Raw genomic sequence first — 19,305 nt, 5'->3', positions numbered from 1 at the left:
TGTTAGGTATGATGAGATCCAGGATAGGGCCAAGTCTGCGATGCCAAGGGATGAGAGGGTTTGTAATAATAGGGAATGGTCCACTGTGTCAAAGGCAGCCGACAGGTCGAGGAGGACAGAGTAGTGTCGCTTGCTCTTGGCGGTTAAGAGGTCATTGGTGACTTTAGTTAGGGCAGTTTCGGTGGAATGGTGTGACCGGAAGCCAGATTGTAGGCGGTCAAAGAGGGAGCAAGAAGAGAGATGGGAGGACAGTTCAAGGTAAATGTGTTGTTCCAGTAGTTTGGAGGCATAGGGGAGAAGTGATATAGGGCGATAGCTAGATACAGAGGATGGGTCAAGAGAGGGCTTTTTGAGGATAGGTGTGATGGAGGCATGTTTAAAGCTTGAGGGGAAAACACCAGTTGTTAGTGATAGGTTGAAGAGATGGGTTAGGGTTGGGATGAAGACTGTGGTGAGGTTTGGGATGAGGTGGGATGGGAGCGGGTCAAGTGCACAGGTGGTGAGATGCGATCTTGAGAGTAGAGTGGAGAGTTGATCTTCTGTAATGGTGGAGAAGTTGGTTTTGGAGGTGGAGGGCTGGGAAATCGGGAGGAAGGGCTCTGGGGGTTGTTGACCAAAACTGTCTCTAATGCTATCAATCCTCTGCTTGAAAAATGAGGCAGTCTTCAGCGGAGATAAATGGGGAGGGAGGAGGTGCTGGGGGACAGAGGAGAGAATTGAAGGTGTTGAATAACTGTTTAGGGTTGTGAGAGAGAGAGGATATGAGAGATGAGAAGTACGTTTGTTTAGTTGTGGCGAGTGTGGTCTTGAAAGTAGTGAGGGACTGTTTGAATGCGATAAAGTGCTCGTTAGTGGGATCTTTTCCATCTGCGCTCAGCAGCCCTGGAAGCTCGCCTCAGTTCTTTGGTCAGGCTGTTGTGCCAGGGCTGTCTGTTGATTTTGCGAGCTTTGGTATGTGTAAGTGGGGCAGCAGATTCCAAAGCTACAGCTATATAGACCTTTATCGCTCTTATTGAGCAGGTAGCAATTACTATGGTATTAGGGTTCTGGTTGATGCAGATTCTACGTACAACATCAGTGCAGAAAAAGCTGCTAGGGTGGTTACATGAGTCTTGCTGATGCACCGCGTTTTCAGCACAACCTTCTTGCCGTTACACAGTTCTTTGTCTTCGACAGATGACCGACACTTTCCAGCAAGTAGGGACTTGTATCTGAGCACCAGGACAAGTAAAATTCAATGGAAATTACCTTCATTAAAATTCTCATAGATTCTGCATATTTATAGAAGTCTGTAGACATTTCAGGTCCTTGTTTTGTAGAGGTTACGTAACACATGACATCAGCTAACGTTGCAATAGATATTCCAAGTAATATATATATTTTTTCTTCCCTTACCAGGAAAAGCTCCCCCCAACCTGCCGCAGGGTGTGCCCCCTTTGTTACACAATCAGTACATAGTAGGACCTGGAGGTCTCCTGCCTGCATACCCAGTAAGCCCAGTCGTTGTGTGTCGTGATGAGGCGTTTATTGTTGTCGCAGATGTCGTACTTTTGGGATGTGATGTATGTGCGTGTGTGTGCTTTTGCTTTGTTGTTTCTCATTCAAGTTCTCATAAAGGCGGTGTGTGCAATCATCAGGAGAAAAATGTGATTTTTTTTATTTTATTTTTTTTAAATGACATGTCACCCCCATTATGCCCACTCTTGATTATAATCCTGTGCTGTTACTTTTAAGCAGATCTATGGATATGATGACCTCCAGATGCTTCAATCCAGATTGCCAATGGTGAGTAGTACTTCATGATAGTGGAAAAATTTATTTGATACAACTTGCGTTTTAATTGTGAAAAAAAGCGTAAATTTCGCCAAAATTTGGTAAGCTATCAATTTTCAAACTTTGAATTCTTATGCCCTTAAATCACAGAGATGTCACACAATATAGTTAATAAATAACATTTCCCACATGTCTACTTTACATCTGCACAATTTTTTAAACATTTTTTGTTAGTAAGTTAAGTACCCCTTTCTGACCTCGGACGGGATAGTACGTCCGAGGTCAGAAGCCCTCTTTGATGCGGGCTCCGGCGGTGAGCCCGCATCAAAGCCGGGACATGTCAGCTGTTTTGAACAGCTGACATGTGCCCGTAATAGGCCCGGGCAGAATCGTGATCTGCCCGCGCCTATTAACTAGTTAAATGCCGCTGTCAAACGCAGACAGCGGCATTTAACTACCGCATCCGGCCCTGTGGTCGGCACTCACAGCACACCTGATTTTCTGCTACATAGCAGCGAACAGCAGATCGCTGCTATGTAGCAGAGGCGATCGTGCTGTGCCTGCTTCTAGCCTCCCATGGAGGCTATTGGAGCATGGCAAAAGTTAAAAAAAAAAAAAGTTTAAAAAAATTTGAAAAAAATATAAAAGTTTAAATCACCCCCCTTTCGCCCCAATCAAAATAAGTCAATAAAAAAAAAAAATCAAATCTACACATATTTGGTATCGCCGCGTTCAGAATCGCCCGATCTATCAACTAAAAAAAAGCATTAACCTGATCGCTAAACGGCGTAGCGAGAAAAAAAAATTCGAAACGCCAGAATTGTTTTTTTGGTCGCCACGACATTGCATTAAAATGCAATAGCGGGCGATCAAAAGAACGTATCTGCACCAAAATGCTATCATTAAAAACGTCAGCTCGGCACGCAAAAAATAAGCCCTCAACTGACCCCAGATCATGAAAAATGGAGACGCTACGAGTATCGGAAAATGGCGCAATTTTATTTTTTTTATTTTATTTTTTTTTAGCAAAGTTTGGATTTTTTTTCACCACTTAGGTAAAAAATAACCTAGTCATGTTAGGTGTCTATGAACTTGTACTGACCTGGAGAATCATAATGTCAGGTCAGTTTTAGCATTTAGTGAACCTAGCAAAAAAGCCAAACAAGTGTGGGACTGCACTTTGTTTTGCAATTTCACTGCACTTGGAATTTTTTTCCCGTTTTCTAGTACACGACATGCTAAAACCAATGATGTCGTTCAAAAGTACAACTCGTCCCGCAAAAAATAAGCCCTCACATGGCCATATTGACGGAAAAATAAAAAAGTTATGGCCCTGGGAAGGAGGGGAGTGAAAAACGAACACGGAAAAACGAAAAATCCCTAGGTCATGAAGGGGTTAAAAACTGACCAGCAATTTCTAATTTTTCCAACAAAATTTACAAAACCATTTTTTTTTTAGGGACCACTTCACATTTGAAGTGAGTTTGAGTGGTCTATAAGACCGAAAACACCTAAAAGTGACACCATTCTAAAAACTGCACCCCTCAAGGTGCTCCAAACTACATTCAAGAAGTTTATTAACCCTTCAGGTGCTTCACAGGAACTGAAGCAATGTGGAAAGAAAAAACATTTAACTTTTTTCACTAACATTTTTCTTTAGACCCACATTTTTTTTTACAAGGGTAACAGCAAAAAATGGATCCCAAAATGTGTAGTTCAATTTCTCCTGAACATGCCCGTACACCATATGTGGAGGGAAACCACTGTTCGGGCGCATGGCAGAGCTCAGAAGGGAAGGAGCTCCGTTTGACTTTTTGAACGTAGAATTGTCTGGAATTTAGAGTGGATGCCTTGTCACATTTGCAGAGCTTCTGATGTGGCTTGACAGTGTATGCTCACAACAAGTGACCCCATTTTGGAAACTAGACCCCCTAAAAGAACTTATTTAGATGTGTGGTGAGCACCTTGAACCTCCATGTGCTTCACAAAAAATTGTAACATTGAGTTGTGAAAATAAAAAAAAAAATTACATTTTTTCCACAAAAATAATCTTTTAGCCCCAATTTTTTTTTATTCTCACAAGGGTAACAGGAGAAAATGGACCCCAAAATCTGTTGTGTAATTTCTCCTGAGCATGCCGATACCCTATATGTGGAGGAAAACCATTGTTTGGGGGAACGGCAGAAGTGACGTTTTGGAATTCATACTTTGATGTAATGATCTATGGGCGTCATGTCGCGTTTAGAAAGACCCTGATGTGCCCAAACAGTGGAAATCCCCCACAAGTAGCCCTATATTGGAAACGATCTAGTGTGTCCTGGTGTGTGACTTATATAATAGCATATGTAAATTGTCTAGTGCATCAGGTTAGCATATGTGAGTTGTGTAGTGTATGTCAGAAATGAATTTAATAGTCCATGGATGTGTGGTTCAGTCTAAAGCATTCTTTTATACGCAGACCAGGTTTGTCGGGGCAGGTGTCACATTGATAAGTGGTGTCCTTTCATACCCCCCTTCTGTAACAAACTCTGCATTTCTTTTGCGACCTTCCTTTTTTTGTGGTTTGAGGGATCTGCCCAGGGAAATGTTGGCCTGGTACAATACGAGCACCTTCAATTGCAGACGTATTTGTGCCCGCTCGTTCCTGGTCTCCAAAGATTAGGGCCTGGGTTACAACCTCCTGGAACTTGAAGGTATGTTGTACCGGCCTGGCCTGCACATCCTGATGGCAGGAAAGTGTTGTACTTTGTCATCTCTTTGTGCATGGCCAGCTTCTCGTATCACACCTTGGCTTCTTTCATCACACTGTACGGTTGGAGGACTTGATCGGAAAGTTCAACTTCCCTGATGTTCTTGTTGTACCCCAGGACACAGTTTGGTTTGTGGACCTGTGTAGAGGTACGAGCGATCAAGTACTGATCAGCACTGGGTGGCAGAAGGGTTTGAGAAGGGGATTGAGATGGAGAAAGATCAGGAACGGTTCAAGGAGGGATCAGGAACTCTTCTTTGTTCACCAGCAACACTAGCAGTGGTGGCACAGGCTTTAAAAAGTCTGTGGCACCACAAAACCCAGCACAGCATATCTCTGTGACCGCTCTCCTCATTCTGTAATGCTGTAGATAAGCCCCCGATGTATCCTGAAAGATAAGAAAGAGGTTAGATTATACTCACCCAGGGGCGGTCCCCGCTGCGGTCCGGTCCGATGGCGTCGCGGTCCGGGGCCTCCCATCTTCTTACGAGGACGTCCTCTTCTTGTCTTCATGCTGCGGCTCCGGTCAGAGAGGAACAGCACCTGCGCACTGCAGTACTTTGCTCTACCCTCAACATGGCAAAGTACACCTGAGCCAGAGCCGCAGCGTGTAGACAAGAAGAGGACGTCATCCTAAGAAGATTGGAGGCCCCGGGCCGCGACACCCATCGGACCCAAACAGAACCTGGAACGCCCCTGGGCGTTTTTTTTCTTCTCTCTTTTGTGCTGTATTGTGATATACAAGACCCCTATACATTTTGTTTTTTGTTTCTGCCTTTCACTCTTCATGAATTTCCCATAATTCCTTGCACCCACTTTACCTGCGGGTCTACCAAACTTGACAGCTCCCTGTGCTTTACTATCTATCTTCACAGCCAAAGCTGGCACACTCATCGACTGTCAGTAATCTGCTCCTGTGCTGACCTCTGTCATCACTCCAGTATTGGAAATAACAGAGCAGTGCCCTCATCTGTGGAAAGCAGAAAACTCACCGCACATCACATCCACAGTGGTGATAGAGCTTCACATATCTCCACATCACATCCACAGTGGTGACAGAGCTTCACGTCTCCACATCACATCCACAGTGGTGATAGAGCGTCACATGTCTCCACATCACATCTACAGTGGTGACAGAGCTTCACATGTCTCCACATCACATCCACAGTGGTGATAAAGCTTCACATGTCTCCACATCACATCTACAGTGGTGATAGAGCTTCACATGTCTCCACATCACATCTACAGTGGTGATAGAGCTTCACATGTCCCCACATCACATCCACAGTGGTGATAAAGCTTCACATGTCTCCACATCACATCTACAGTGGTGATAGAGCTTCACATGTCCCCACATCACATCCACAGTGGTGATAGAGCTTCACATGTCTCCACATCACATCCACAGTGGTGATAAAGCTTCACATGTCTCCACATCACATCTACAGTGGTGATAGAGCTTCACATGTCCCCACATCACATCCACAGTGGTGATAGAGCTTCACATGTCTCCACATCACATCTACAGTGGTGATAGAGCTTCACATGTCTCCACATCACATGTACAGTGGTGATAGAGCTTCACATGTCTCCACATCACATCCACAGTGGTGATAAAGCTTCACATGTCTCCACATCACATCTACAGTGGTGATAGAGCTTCACATGTCCCCACATCACATCCACAGTGGTGATAGAGCTTCACATGTCTCCACATCACATCTACAGTGGTGATAGAGCTTCACATGTCTCCACATCACATCCACAGTGGTGATAAAGCTTCACATGTCTCCACATCACATCTACAGTGGTGATAGAGCTTCACATGTCCCCACATCACATCCACAGTGGTGATAGAGCTTCACATGTCTCCACATCACATCTACAGTGGTGATAGAGCTTCACATGTCTCCACATCACATCTACAGTGGTGATAGAGCTTCACATGTCTCCACATCACATCTACAGTGGTGATAGAGCTTCACATGTCTCCACATCACATCTACAGTGGTGATAGAGCTTCACATGTCTCCACATCACATCCACAGTGGTGATAGAGCTTCACATGTCTCCACTTCACATTCACAGTGGTGATAGAGCTTCTCATGTCTCCACATCACATGTACAGTGGTGATAGAGCTTCACATGTCTCCACATCACATCCACAGTGGTGATAGAGCTTCACATGTCTCCACATCACATCCACAGTGGTGATAGAGCTTCACATGTCTCCACATCACATCTACAGTGGTGATAGAGCTTCACATGTCTCCACATCACATCCACAGTGGTGACAGAGCTTCACATGTCTCCACATCACATGTACAGTGGTGATAGAGCTTCATATGTCTCCACATCACATCCACAGTGGTGATAGAGCTTCACATGTCTCCACATCACATCCACAGTGGTGATAGAGCTTCACATGTCTCCACATCACATCTACAGTGGTGACAGAGCTTCACATGTCTCCACATCACATCCACAGTGGTGATAGAGCTTCACATGTCTCCACATCACATCCACAGTGGTGATAGAGCTTCACATGTCTCCACATCACATCTACAGTGGTGACAGAGCTTCACATGTCTCCACTTCACATTCACAGTGGTGATAGAGCTTCACATGTCTCCACATCACATCTACAGTGGTGATAGATCTTCACATGTCTCCACATCACATCTACAGTGGTGATAGATCTTCACATGTCTCCACATCACATCTACAGTGGTGATAGAGCTTCACGTGTCCCCACATCACATCTACAGTGGTGATAGAGCTTCACATGTCTCCACATCACATCTACAGTGGTGATAGAGCTTCACATGTCTCCACATCACATCCACAGTGGTGATAGAGCTTCACATGTCTCCACATCACATCCACAGTGGTGACAGAGCTTCACATGTCTCCACATCACATCCACAGTGGTGACAGAGCTTCACATGTCTCCACATCACATCCACAGTGGTGATAGAGCTTCACATGTCTCCACATCACATCTACAGTGGTGATAGAGCATCACATGTCTCCACATCCACAGTGGTGATAGAGCTTCAAATGTCTCCACATCACATCCACAGTGGTGATAGAGCTTCAAATGTCTCCACATCACATCCACAGTGGTGATAGAGCTTCACATGTCTCCACATCACATCTACAGTGGTGATAGAGCTTCAAATGTCTCCACATCACATCCACAGTGGTGGTAGAGCTTCACATGTCTCCACATCACATCCACAGTGGTGATAGAGCGTCACATGTCTCCACATCACATCCACAGTGGTGATAGAGCTTCACATGTCTCCACATCACATCTACAGTGGTGATAGAGCGTCACATGTCTCCACATCACATCCACAGTGGTGATAGAGCTTCACATGTCTCCACATCACATCTACAGTGGTGATAGAGCGTCACATGTCTCCACATCACATCTACAGTGGTGATAGAGCTTCACATGTCTCCACATCACATCTACAGTGGTGATAGAGCTTCATATGTCTCCACATCACATCTACAGTGGTGATAGAGCGTCACATGTCTCCACATCACATCCACAGTGGTGATAGAGCTTCATATGTCTCCACATCACATCTACAGTGGTGATAGAGCTTCACATGTCTCCACATCCACAGTGGTGATAGAGCTTCACATGTCTCCACATCACATCTACAGTGGTGATAGAGCATCACATGTCTCCACATCACATCTACAGTGGTGATAGAGCTTCACATGTCTCCACATCACATCCACAGTGGTGATAGAGCTTCAAATGTCTCCACATCACATCTACAGTGGTGACAGAGCATCACATGTCTCCACATCACATCTACAGTGGTGATAGAACTTCATATGTCTCCACATCACATCTACAGTGGTGATAGAGCTTCATATGTCTCCACATCACATCCGCAGTGGTGATAGAGCTTCACATGTCCCCACATCACATCTACAGTGGTGATAGAGCTTCACATGTCTCCACATCACATCTACAGTGGTGATAGAGCTTCACATGTCTCCACATCACATCCACAGTGGTGATAGAGCTTCACATTTCTCCACATCACATCTACAGTGGTGATAGAGCATCACATGTCTCCACATCCACAGTGGTGATAGAGCTTCACATGTCTCCACATCACATCCACAGTGGTGATAGAGCTTCACATTTCTCCACATCACATCTACAGTGGTGATAGAGCATCACATGTCTCCACATCCACAGTGGTGATAGAGCTTCACATGTCTCCACATCACATCCACAGTGGTGACAGAGCTTCACATGTCTCCACATCACATCCACAGTGGTGATAGAGCTTCACATGTCTCCACATCACATGTACAGTGGTGATAGAGCTTCACATGTCTCCACATCACATCTACAGTGGTGATAGAGCTTCACATGTCTCCACTTCACATTCACAGTGGTGATAGAGCTTCTCATGTCTCCACATCACATCTACAGTGGTGACAGAGCTTCACATGTCTCCACATCACATCTACAGTGGTGACAGAGCTTCACATGTCTCCACATCCACAGTGGTGATAGAGCTTCACATGTCTCCACATCACATCTACAGTGGTGATAGAGCTTCACATGTCTCCACATCACATCTACAGTGGTGATAGAGCTTCACATGTCTCCACATCACATCTACAGTGGTGATAGAGCGTCACATGTCTCCACATCACATCCACAGTGGTGATAGAGCTTCACATGTCTCCACATCACATCCACAGTGGTGATAGATCTTCACATGTCTCCACATCACATCTACAGTGGTGATAGAGCTTCACGTGTCCCCACATCACATCTACAGTGGTGATAGAGCTTCACATGTCTCCACATCACATCTACAGTGGTGATAGAGCTTCACATGTCTCCACATCACATCCACAGTGGTGATAGAGCTTCACATGTCTCCACATCACATCCACAGTGGTGACAGAGCTTCACATGTCTCCACATCACATCCACAGTGGTGACAGAGCTTCACATGTCTCCACATCACATCCACAGTGGTGATAGAGCTTCACATGTCTCCACATCACATCTACAGTGGTGATAGAGCATCACATGTCTCCACATCCACAGTGGTGATAGAGCTTCAAATGTCTCCACATCACATCCACAGTGGTGATAGAGCTTCAAATGTCTCCACATCACATCCGCAGTGGTGATAGAGCTTCAAATGTCTCCACATCACATCTACAGTGGTGATAGAGCATCACATGTCTCCACATCACATCTACAGTGGTGATAGAGCATCACATGTCTCCACATCACATCTACAGTGGTGATAGAGCATCACATGTCTCCACATCACATCCACAGTGGTGATAGAGCTTCAAATGTCTCCACATCACATCTACAGTGGTGATAGAGCATCACATGTCTCCACATCACATCTACAGTGGTGATAGAGCTTCATATGTCTCCACATCACATCCGCAGTGGTGATAGAGCTTCAAATGTCTCCACATCACATCTACAGTGGTGATAGACCTTCACATGTCTCCACATCACATCTACAGTGGTGATAGAGCTTCACGTGTCTCCACATCACATCTACAGTGGTGATAGAGCTTCACATGTCTCCACATCACATCTACAGTGGTGATAGAGCTTCATATGTCTCCACATCACATCTACAGTGGTGATAGAGCATCACATGTCTCCACATCACATCCACAGTGGTGATAGAGCTTCACATGTCTCCACATCCACAGTGGTGATAGAGCATCACATGTCTCCACATCACATCTACAGTGGTGATAGAGCTTCACATGTCTCCACATCACATCTACAGTGGTGATAGAGCATCACATGTCTCCACATCACATCTACAGTGGTGATAGAGCTTCACATGTCTCCACATCACATCCACAGTGGTGATAGAGCTTCAAATGTCTCCACATCACATCTACAGTGGTGACAGAGCATCACATGTCTCCACATCACATCTACAGTGGTGATAGAGCTTCATATGTCTCCACATCACATCCGCAGTGGTGATAGAGCTTCAAATGTCTCCACATCACATCTACAGTGGTGATAGAGCTTCACATGTCTCCACATCACATCTACAGTGGTGATAGAGCTTCACGTGTCTCCACATCACATCTACAGTGGTGATAGAGCTTCACGTGTCTCCACATCACATCTACAGTGGTGATAGAGCTTCACATGTCTCCACATCACATCCACAGTGGTGATAGAGCTTCAAATGTCTCCACATCACATCTACAGTGGTGATAGAGCATCACATGTCTCCACATCACATCTACAGTGGTGATAGAGCTTCATATGTCTCCACATCACATCCGCAGTGGTGATAGAGCTTCAAATGTCTCCACATCACATCTACAGTGGTGACAGAGCATCACATGTCTCCACATCACATCTACAGTGGTGATAGAGCATCACATGTCTCCACATCACATCTACAGTGGTGATAGAGCTTCATATGTCTCCACATCACATCCGCAGTGGTGATAGAGCTTCAAATGTCTCCACATCACATCTACAGTGGTGATAGAGCTTCACATGTCTCCACATCACATCTACAGTGGTGATAGAGCTTCACGTGTCTCCACATCACATCTACAGTGGTGATAGAGCATCACATGTCTCCACATCACATCTACAGTGGTGATAGAGCATCACATGTCTCCACATCACATCTACAGTGGTGATAGAGCATCACATGTCTCCACATCACATCCACAGTGGTGATAGAGCATCACATGTCTCCACATCACATCTACAGTGGTGATAGAGCATCACATGTCTCCACATCACATCTACAGTGGTGATAGAGCGTCACATGTCTCCACATCACATCCACAGTGGTGATAGAGCATCACATGTCTCCACATCACATCCACAGTGGTGATAGAGCATCACATGTCTCCACATCACATCTACAGTGGTGATAGAGCTTCACATGTCTCCACATCACATCTACAGTGGTGATAGAGCTTCACATGTCTCCACATCACATCTACAGTGGTGATAGAGCTTCACATGTCTCCACATCACATCCACAGTGGTGATAGAGCTTCAAATGTCTCCACATCACATCTACAGTGGTGACAGAGCATCACGTCTCCACATCACATCTACAGTGGTGATAGAACTTCATATGTCTCCACATCACATCTACAGTGGTGATAGAGCGTCACATGTCTCCACATCACATCCACAGTGGTGATAGAGCTTCACATGTCTCCACATCCACAGTGGTGATAGAGCTTCAAATGTCTCCACATCACATCTACAGTGGTGATAGAGCTTCACATGTCTCCACATCACATCCACAGTGGTGATAGAGCGTCACATGTCTCCACATCACATCCACAGTGGTGATAGAGCGTCACATGTCTCCACATCACATCTACAGTGGTGATAGAGCGTCACATGTCTCCACATCACATCCACAGTGGTGATAGAGCTTCACATGTCTCCACATCACATCCACAGTGGTGATAGAGCTTCACATGTCTCCACATCACATCCACAGTGGTGATAGAGCTTCACATGTTCCCACATTAAACCTGATATACAAGATCTGTGAGGTGAAGAGTCTATAGTGAGGTATGTGTATATATCTACCATATAATTGTCTAAGGGTCACTTCTGTGTTTCTGTCTGTCATGGAAATCCCAAGTCGCTGATTGGTCGCGGTCAAACTGCCACGACCAATCTGCGCCGGGCACAGTGTGGCCGCAAAATGGTCGCTCCCTACTCCCCTGCCGTCAGTACCCGCTCCATACTCCTCCCCCAGTCTGCGCTCACACAGGGTTAATGGCAGCGTTAACGGACCACGTTATGCCGCGGTGTAACGCAGTCCGTTAATGCTATTAACCCTGTGTGACCAACTTTTTACTATTGATGCTGCCCATGCAGCATCAATAGTAAAAAGATCTAATGTTAAAAATAATAATAATAAAAAAAAATCGTTATATACCGGTACTCACCTTCCGGCGCCTTTCCCGCTCCTTGCGACGGTCCGGTCCGTGCATTGCTGTCTCGCGAGATGATTACGTAGCGGTCTCGCGAGACCACTGCGTCATCATCTCGCGAGACTGCAATGCACTCTTGGGACTGGAGCATCGCTAAACGCCTGGACTGGATCCGGGGGTCGACGGAAGGTGAGTATATAGGGTAACTTTTATTTTAATTATCTTTTTAACAGGGATATGGTGCCCACATGGCTATATACTACGTGGGCTGTGTTATATACTACATGGGCTGTGTAATATACTACGCGGGCTGTTATATACTACGTGGGCTGTGTTATATACTACGTTGGCTGTGTTATATACTACGTGGGCTGTGTTATATACTACGTGGGCTGTGTTATATAGTTATATGAAAAATTTGGGCACCCCTATTAATCTTAAGCTTAATGTTTTAGAAAAATTGTTTTTTTTGCAACAGCCATTTCAGTTTCATATATCTAATAACTGTTGGACACAGTAATGTTTCTGCCTTGAAATGAGGTTTACTGTACTAACAGAAAATGTACTATCTGCATTCAAACAAAATTTGACATGTGCATAAGTATGGGCACCCCACCAGAAAAGTGACATTAATATTTAGTAGATCCTCCTTTTGCAGAAATAACAGCCTCTAGTCGCTTCCTGTAGCTTTTAATGAGATCCTGGATGAAGGTATTTTTGACCATTCCTCTTTACAAAACAATTCCAGTTATGAAACTGAAATAGCTGTTGCAAAAAAAACAATTTTTATAAAACATTAAGCTTAAGATTAATAGGGGTGCCCAAACTTTTTCATATTACTGTACAACATGGGCTGTGTTATATACTACGTGGGCTGTTATATACTACGTATACTACGTGGGCTGTGTTATATACTACGTGGGCTGTGCTATATACTACGTGGGCTGTGCTATATACTACGTGGGCTGTGCTATATACTACGTGGGCTGTGCTGTATACTACGTGGGCTGTGCTGTATACTACGTGGGCTGTGCTATATACTACGTGGGCTGTGCTATATACTACGTGGCTTGGCAATATACTACGTGGCTTGGCAATATACTACGTGGCTGTTTTATATGCTACGTGGGCTGTTATATTCTACGTGGGCTGTATGCTACTTGGCTGTGCTATATTTCTCCGCTTGCACCATTTTGACGCACCGAACGCAACATGTTGCATTTTGTTGCGTTCGGCGAAGCGTCAAAACTGCGCATGCGGAGGCATCCGCATAACATACATATCCCTGCGTACCCAATGTTACAGGTAGGTACACAGGGCACCACAGGACGCAGCCCTCCTGTACGCTAGTGTAAAATCATCCTAAGGCTGTCTTAATGGGGCTCCTATAAACACATTGCGCCTGTTCTGTTTTCCATAGGACTACTACGGAATCACATTCCCTGCCCCAGCAACGCTTACTGGTAGAGATGGAGGACTCGCAAGCAACCCATACTCAGGTTGGTGACTGCATAAAAGGAGAATCCGCTCTCCAGCCCGTTCTCGTGTTCCTGTGTGGCCCCTCAACATCGTACATTTCCTCGACCTTTGTCGTAAACTTGGAACCATGTCATTATTTAGCGAGGGCTTTATGCAATCAAATCCGCAGAATTTTCTTGCTGTTCTTTCATTGTCGGACAGAATCCTGACAATGTTTGGACAAGCAATTAACAACATTTCAGGGACATTAAAGGAATCGCCTGGACCATGAGAACGGGTTTCTGAAGTGCCCTGTTGGAATGGGGTAAAGACCGTGCTTGCACACCATTATTCCACATTTCATGCACTATGGGACCAGCAGTCCCATGGACAATGAATGAAGTACATTCGTCATTCACATCAGGCACTTCAGATCCATATTTTTGGCATTGGTGATTGTCCCAGTGATGGCAATTTATCACCTCTTCTGTGGATAAGTGATAACTTGTAAGTTGGGACTACCCTTTTAAGATCTCCCCTGGGTTCTATTAAAATGCTATTGATAAAGAGAAAATAATCCCAGTGTTGCATGTATGGATTTTCTTTACGACATGTTCTCTATACTTTTGGGATCATTGGTGGTACATCAGGGGATACTACCCTGCTCCCACCTACCCGCTTCTCTTCACATTAATTACTACTCTGTAGGTGGCCTGATAAGGCCGATACCATGCATTATTTGCTGGTTTACTTTTTTTTTTTTTCTTATATTGCAGGTGATGTAGCAAAATTTGGCCGGGGTGAATCCGCTTCTCCTGCGCCTGCAACAACGTTAGCCCAACCTCAGCAAAATCAGACGCAAACGCACCACACGGCTCAGCAGCCGTTCCTGAACCCCACGCTCCCACCTGGCTACAGCTACACAGGATTACCTTATTACGCCGGCGTGCCAGGAGTGCCAAGTGCTTTCCAGTACGGTCCCACCATGTTTGTAAGTATCAGCATAAGTTGTGGACATAATGCACCTGTTGATTGATGAGCTAGGGAGGCATAGGGTGCTCATACACTTTTTTTGTCATTTTCCCTTCCTTAGGTGCCTCCTGCATCAGCCAAGCAACATGGGGTCAATCTAAACACAGCGTCCACGCCTTTTCAACCGGCCGGAGGGTACGGTCAACACAGCTACAGTGCAGGTAACGATTAATTGGTCGTCTGGCCCAGGCTTGTGTTTCTTACTGATCCTTACACATTATGTGTATGTGATTAGTCCATTTTCCAACAGGTTACGATGACCTGGCCCAGGGAACGACGGCCGGAGATTACAGCAAAGGTGGATACAGTGCGTCAGCGCAAGCACAAAGCAAGGCTGCAGGATCGGGGCCAGGAAAAGGTTAGTAACGCTTGGCAGAGGAGTAAACGACGTATTCCAATCTGCATAATCCAAATCTGTGGTACGTGCAATTTATTATTATACATTTTTATAGCGCCATTTATTCCATGCATATAGGTGCAATAATAATATTAGCAATTGCCTCTAATTAGAATTGTAGTACAGTTCTTCTGATTCGCTATGTCGCTTACCCCATGTGCAGGGCATTGCAGTAGCTTTAGATGTCCATGGTTATGACCACTCACATAGTGACAGTTAGCTGTTAGTGGTTGTAACCATGGATACCTAAGCTACTGCAATGCCCTGCACATAATGTAAGCAACATAGCAAATCAGAAGAACTATACTACATTTTTAATTTGATTATTACAGCTACTACATATTGGGACAGGATCTTGGAGATACCCCTTTAAAGGCTATATACTGGGGAATATCTTCTGGAAATTAGAGTGCAACACATCCTTGCATTATTGTCTAAGTGAGGTCCACGATTCGCCTTAGGACTCCAGACCCAAGCTTGACAGCCTCATATACGCCGATGAAGCTGTTGAGTTTGGGTCTGTAGGCCTGCGGCTGGTCCATAAATTGCGGATGGATGAATGCGGCATAACGCAAGGAGCTTGGATTACCAGATACAGCCTTTGGGTGTTTGTCAGAGAGAAGCAAAATGGGTCCTGGCCTTTATAGTTCGGTATTTGGGGTCTCAGAGGTCAGTTGGGTCATTGAGCAGTGATGTGCCAGGATCCATAGTAAACCCTTTTGTTGTAACCATGTTGATCTCTAATGCAGGTGTCTCTGTGAGCTCCAGTAACAGCGGAGTGCCCGATATCAGCGGCTCGGTCTATAACAAGACTCAGGTGAGTGTCTGTCAGTCTCTGGGACTTCTGTTTGCAGGATATGGACACTTGACCATACTGGTCAGGTTTCCCTCCCAACATAAAACCAATGCCTTTATCCTTGTATTTCACAGACGTTTGACAAGCAGGGATTCCACGCAGCCACGCCACCTCCGTTCAGTCTCCCGTCTGCTCTTGGATCCACTGGGCCCTTAAACCCTGGAGCCGCTGCAGGTTATGCGCCAGCCCCTTTCCTGCATATTCTCCCTGCTCATCAACAGCCTCACTCCCAGCTGCTACATCACCACCTCCAGCAGGATGGACAGGTGAGAAGTCCTCCCAGCATGTACCAGATCCTGTTGTCCCAGAACGCTCCGGTACGTGCTGCACCCCAAACGTGCTCCTTTTGTAAAAAAAAAAAAAAAAAAATAGAGGTTAGGTGGGGGGAGGAAGTTACAAATCAGCTGCGTACAGCAGCAATGAGATACAATTTCATGAAAACTTATGTCCTTTTGTGTGCAAAGATGCTGCGGAAATGCTATGTTTTTTGGTACATGCCTGAAAAAAGGCATGTCAAATTGCAGTTGCATTTTTAAGTAAAAAAAATTGCACTTTTGCAGTAATAAGTGTTATTTGCTTGAAAACTGACACAAAATTGTTTTGACGAGCAGATTGCGATTGTATGTTTTGTGCTGGACATGTGGTGGGTAAAAAATCAGCAATTTTACTCTATTGTAACATACTGTGCAATGTAGATTCTTGTGTTATCACGCTGGGTGAGGGAAAAGCAAGGAGCACAACAATGGGAAGAAGGAGGGGAAACCCAAACACTAAGGAAGAGGGGGAGTGGAGATCCCTAGGCAGATCTAACACCCTGTCTTGCATGACGTCCCTAAATAGGTTCCGTACCTATTGCTGAGCAGGAACCTAATGCCTTCCTGACACTAGCGATAGGCCCTGGATAGGGAGGGGAGGGGTAAGCGCTAGTAAGCCCCCACTACAACTTAAGACAGAGTGGGTGGGTAAACGAGGGGATACACTTATCTTGAGAAGACCACCGAGATATCACTCCAGCAATCTTCCAAGAAGACACTAGCCGACTGCTAGTACTTCCAACCAGACCAAGGGAAATTGACCTGGCTGAAGTGACTGAAGGTATTTAAACCTTCAGCAAGGGTGTGTTAACTAGCAGCAGAAAGTGGAGGTAATTGTGGGGGCCTAGAGGGAGAAGGATATAACTCCGTAACACAGATGCAAAAATGAAGAAGGTGCTAATCGCAATGACCTTCTACAGCTGGTTCCAGGATGACTGTCTGACACACCCGTGACAGGTGCAGATGAAACCTTTACACCCCCCAACTACACTGGCCCTTACATAGTGCAAATATTAGTCATAAAGTCATTTTATATAAATTGTAAGGCGCTTCTAACATGTTACCAACTTGCAATATGTTCCGCCCCTGAGGGAGAGACACCCAACTATCCTACCAGGGAAAATGGGCAGGTTATTAACCTGAGCATCACCAGCTATGGCCAGATCGTGGGCTGACTTTATGACTAGAGAAATGGTACAGATTTGGCTCCGGCCTTCTACTTGCATGTCTTACTAAATGTCTGCTTTGGTGGCTTTCTGATTTACAGGGGCTGTAATATAGTCTGTGTGTATGTAGTTGTATTATACATTATTTTATTGCTTATATCCACCAGGGTGGGTCTGGCCAACGCAGCCAACCAAACTCCATGCAGCAGAAGACTCAGGCAAACAAGACGGCCTACACCAGTTCCCCATACTGGACAAACTGACGCGTTTCACGGCAGCCCAAAGGAAGAGTATGCTACTGCGCATTCCTGGACCCCACCATTAATTTGAATACTTTACAGAAAAGACAACTGTGATCAGCCAAAATACCTGTGCGGGAACGGTCCGCGAACACGTCCGTAGTGCGACACTTACCCGCTTTATTTTTGGTTTGCTGGTGTATGTAATATATTTATGTATGTATTTGTAAATGTAATAGAGCCTAAATGTGGTTTTCTGCATTTTGCAGTCGTCCTTCTTTTTTTTTTTTTTTTTTTTCTTCCTTTTTTTTTCAGGGGGCATTCAATTAACATCTGCATCTGTGCAAAAAATATATAATATAATATATATCTATTTTTTTTGTTTTATTTTAAGCTCATTGGTTTGTAAGAAAAGTGCCATTTTTAAAAGAAAAAAAAAAATGAACAGCCCCCCCTACTTATTTAAGTCTGATAAATGTTACTGTTCTAACAAAAAAGATGAATCTCTACGTTTCTGTCTCATATTTGCATTTCATCTCCCACTCCTGAGATTTTATTTTTAATTATTATTCATCTCGCATCAGCTAAACAAAACTTTAATTTGGAACCATGTTTATATATAAAAAAAAAGTGGACTCCCTACAGTTCTGTTCATTTTCACTTTCATGACATCTTATTTTTATTTTAATAAAACCTAAGCATCATCTGCAGCTCCTCTGTACGTCTTAATGTTGGTGCCGATCTCTGCATGAACTTTGCACTTTGTTGTTTATAGACGAGGCAACGCTGTTCCCCCTCCCCAGACGATTTATTTATTTTTGGCCATTATCGTCACCCAGTCTTTTTTTTTTTTTCTAAATCAACCCCTCCCTTAACACCCAAACTGTGAAATAATGATCCAGAATACACAGTCAAGCAAAAGTAGAAAAATCCCAGATAGCTGCAAGAAAAAAAAGCAAACAACAAAAACATTTGTATAAGTTTTACAAATTTCTTCTGTCACAACAGAACTGGAGTTTACTGTCTAGAGGACTTGTTATTAGAAGTTTCGACTGTATATCAGTTTCTTAAATAAAGTCTATGCTGTGTCTTGCACCTCTACCCTCCTGTTCTTACATTGGCGAGCCAGCAGTGTCTGATGGTGAAAATTGGTGAAGCTGACAAGTGAGAACACTTATTAACCATTTTGGTACTAAGCCAAAGTGACCCCATCCACCACTATTCTTATAGCCACTGTGTTATCTCAAAAGCGCTTTAATGGGATACATGGGTTTATTCCCCCCCATTAATCCATCAATTAAGCATTTAAAAGGTCGGGAGCTGATTCCTGGTTAGAAATTTGCATTTGGAAGC

The 19,305-nt window shown here is 44.6% G+C and overlaps 1 protein-coding gene across 19 annotated transcripts in view; it reads left to right on the top strand.

Moving 5' to 3' along the window:
* Positions 1-19,047, top strand: part of UBAP2 (ubiquitin associated protein 2) — an 81,186-nt gene extending 62,139 nt beyond the window's left edge. For 3 of the 19 annotated variants that reach the window (XM_069747713.1, XM_069747675.1, XM_069747598.1), the window contains exons 20-28: positions 1,399-1,490; positions 1,738-1,785; positions 13,911-13,989; positions 14,725-14,939; positions 15,042-15,141; positions 15,216-15,338; positions 16,127-16,194; positions 16,308-16,499; positions 17,881-19,047. In XM_069747713.1, coding sequence (XP_069603814.1) covers positions 1,399-1,490; positions 1,738-1,785; positions 13,911-13,989; positions 14,725-14,939; positions 15,042-15,141; positions 15,216-15,338; positions 16,127-16,194; positions 16,308-16,499; positions 17,881-17,976 — 1,013 coding nt within the window. In that variant the 3' untranslated portion in view covers positions 17,977-19,047. Of the gene's footprint in view, positions 1-1,398; positions 1,491-1,734; positions 1,786-13,910; positions 13,990-14,724; positions 14,940-15,041; positions 15,142-15,215; positions 15,339-16,126; positions 16,195-16,307; positions 16,551-17,880 lie in introns of all 19 variants that reach the window. The other 16 variants (XM_069747684.1, XM_069747694.1, XM_069747732.1 and 13 more) reach the window with 8 other exon arrangements.
* Positions 19,048-19,305: the final 258 nt, after the last annotated feature.

This window comes from Ranitomeya imitator, chromosome 1, assembly GCF_032444005.1.
Source record: "Ranitomeya imitator isolate aRanImi1 chromosome 1, aRanImi1.pri, whole genome shotgun sequence".
Taxonomy (NCBI): domain Eukaryota; kingdom Metazoa; phylum Chordata; class Amphibia; order Anura; family Dendrobatidae; genus Ranitomeya; species Ranitomeya imitator.
This window is presented reverse-complemented; position numbering and strand designations above follow the sequence as displayed.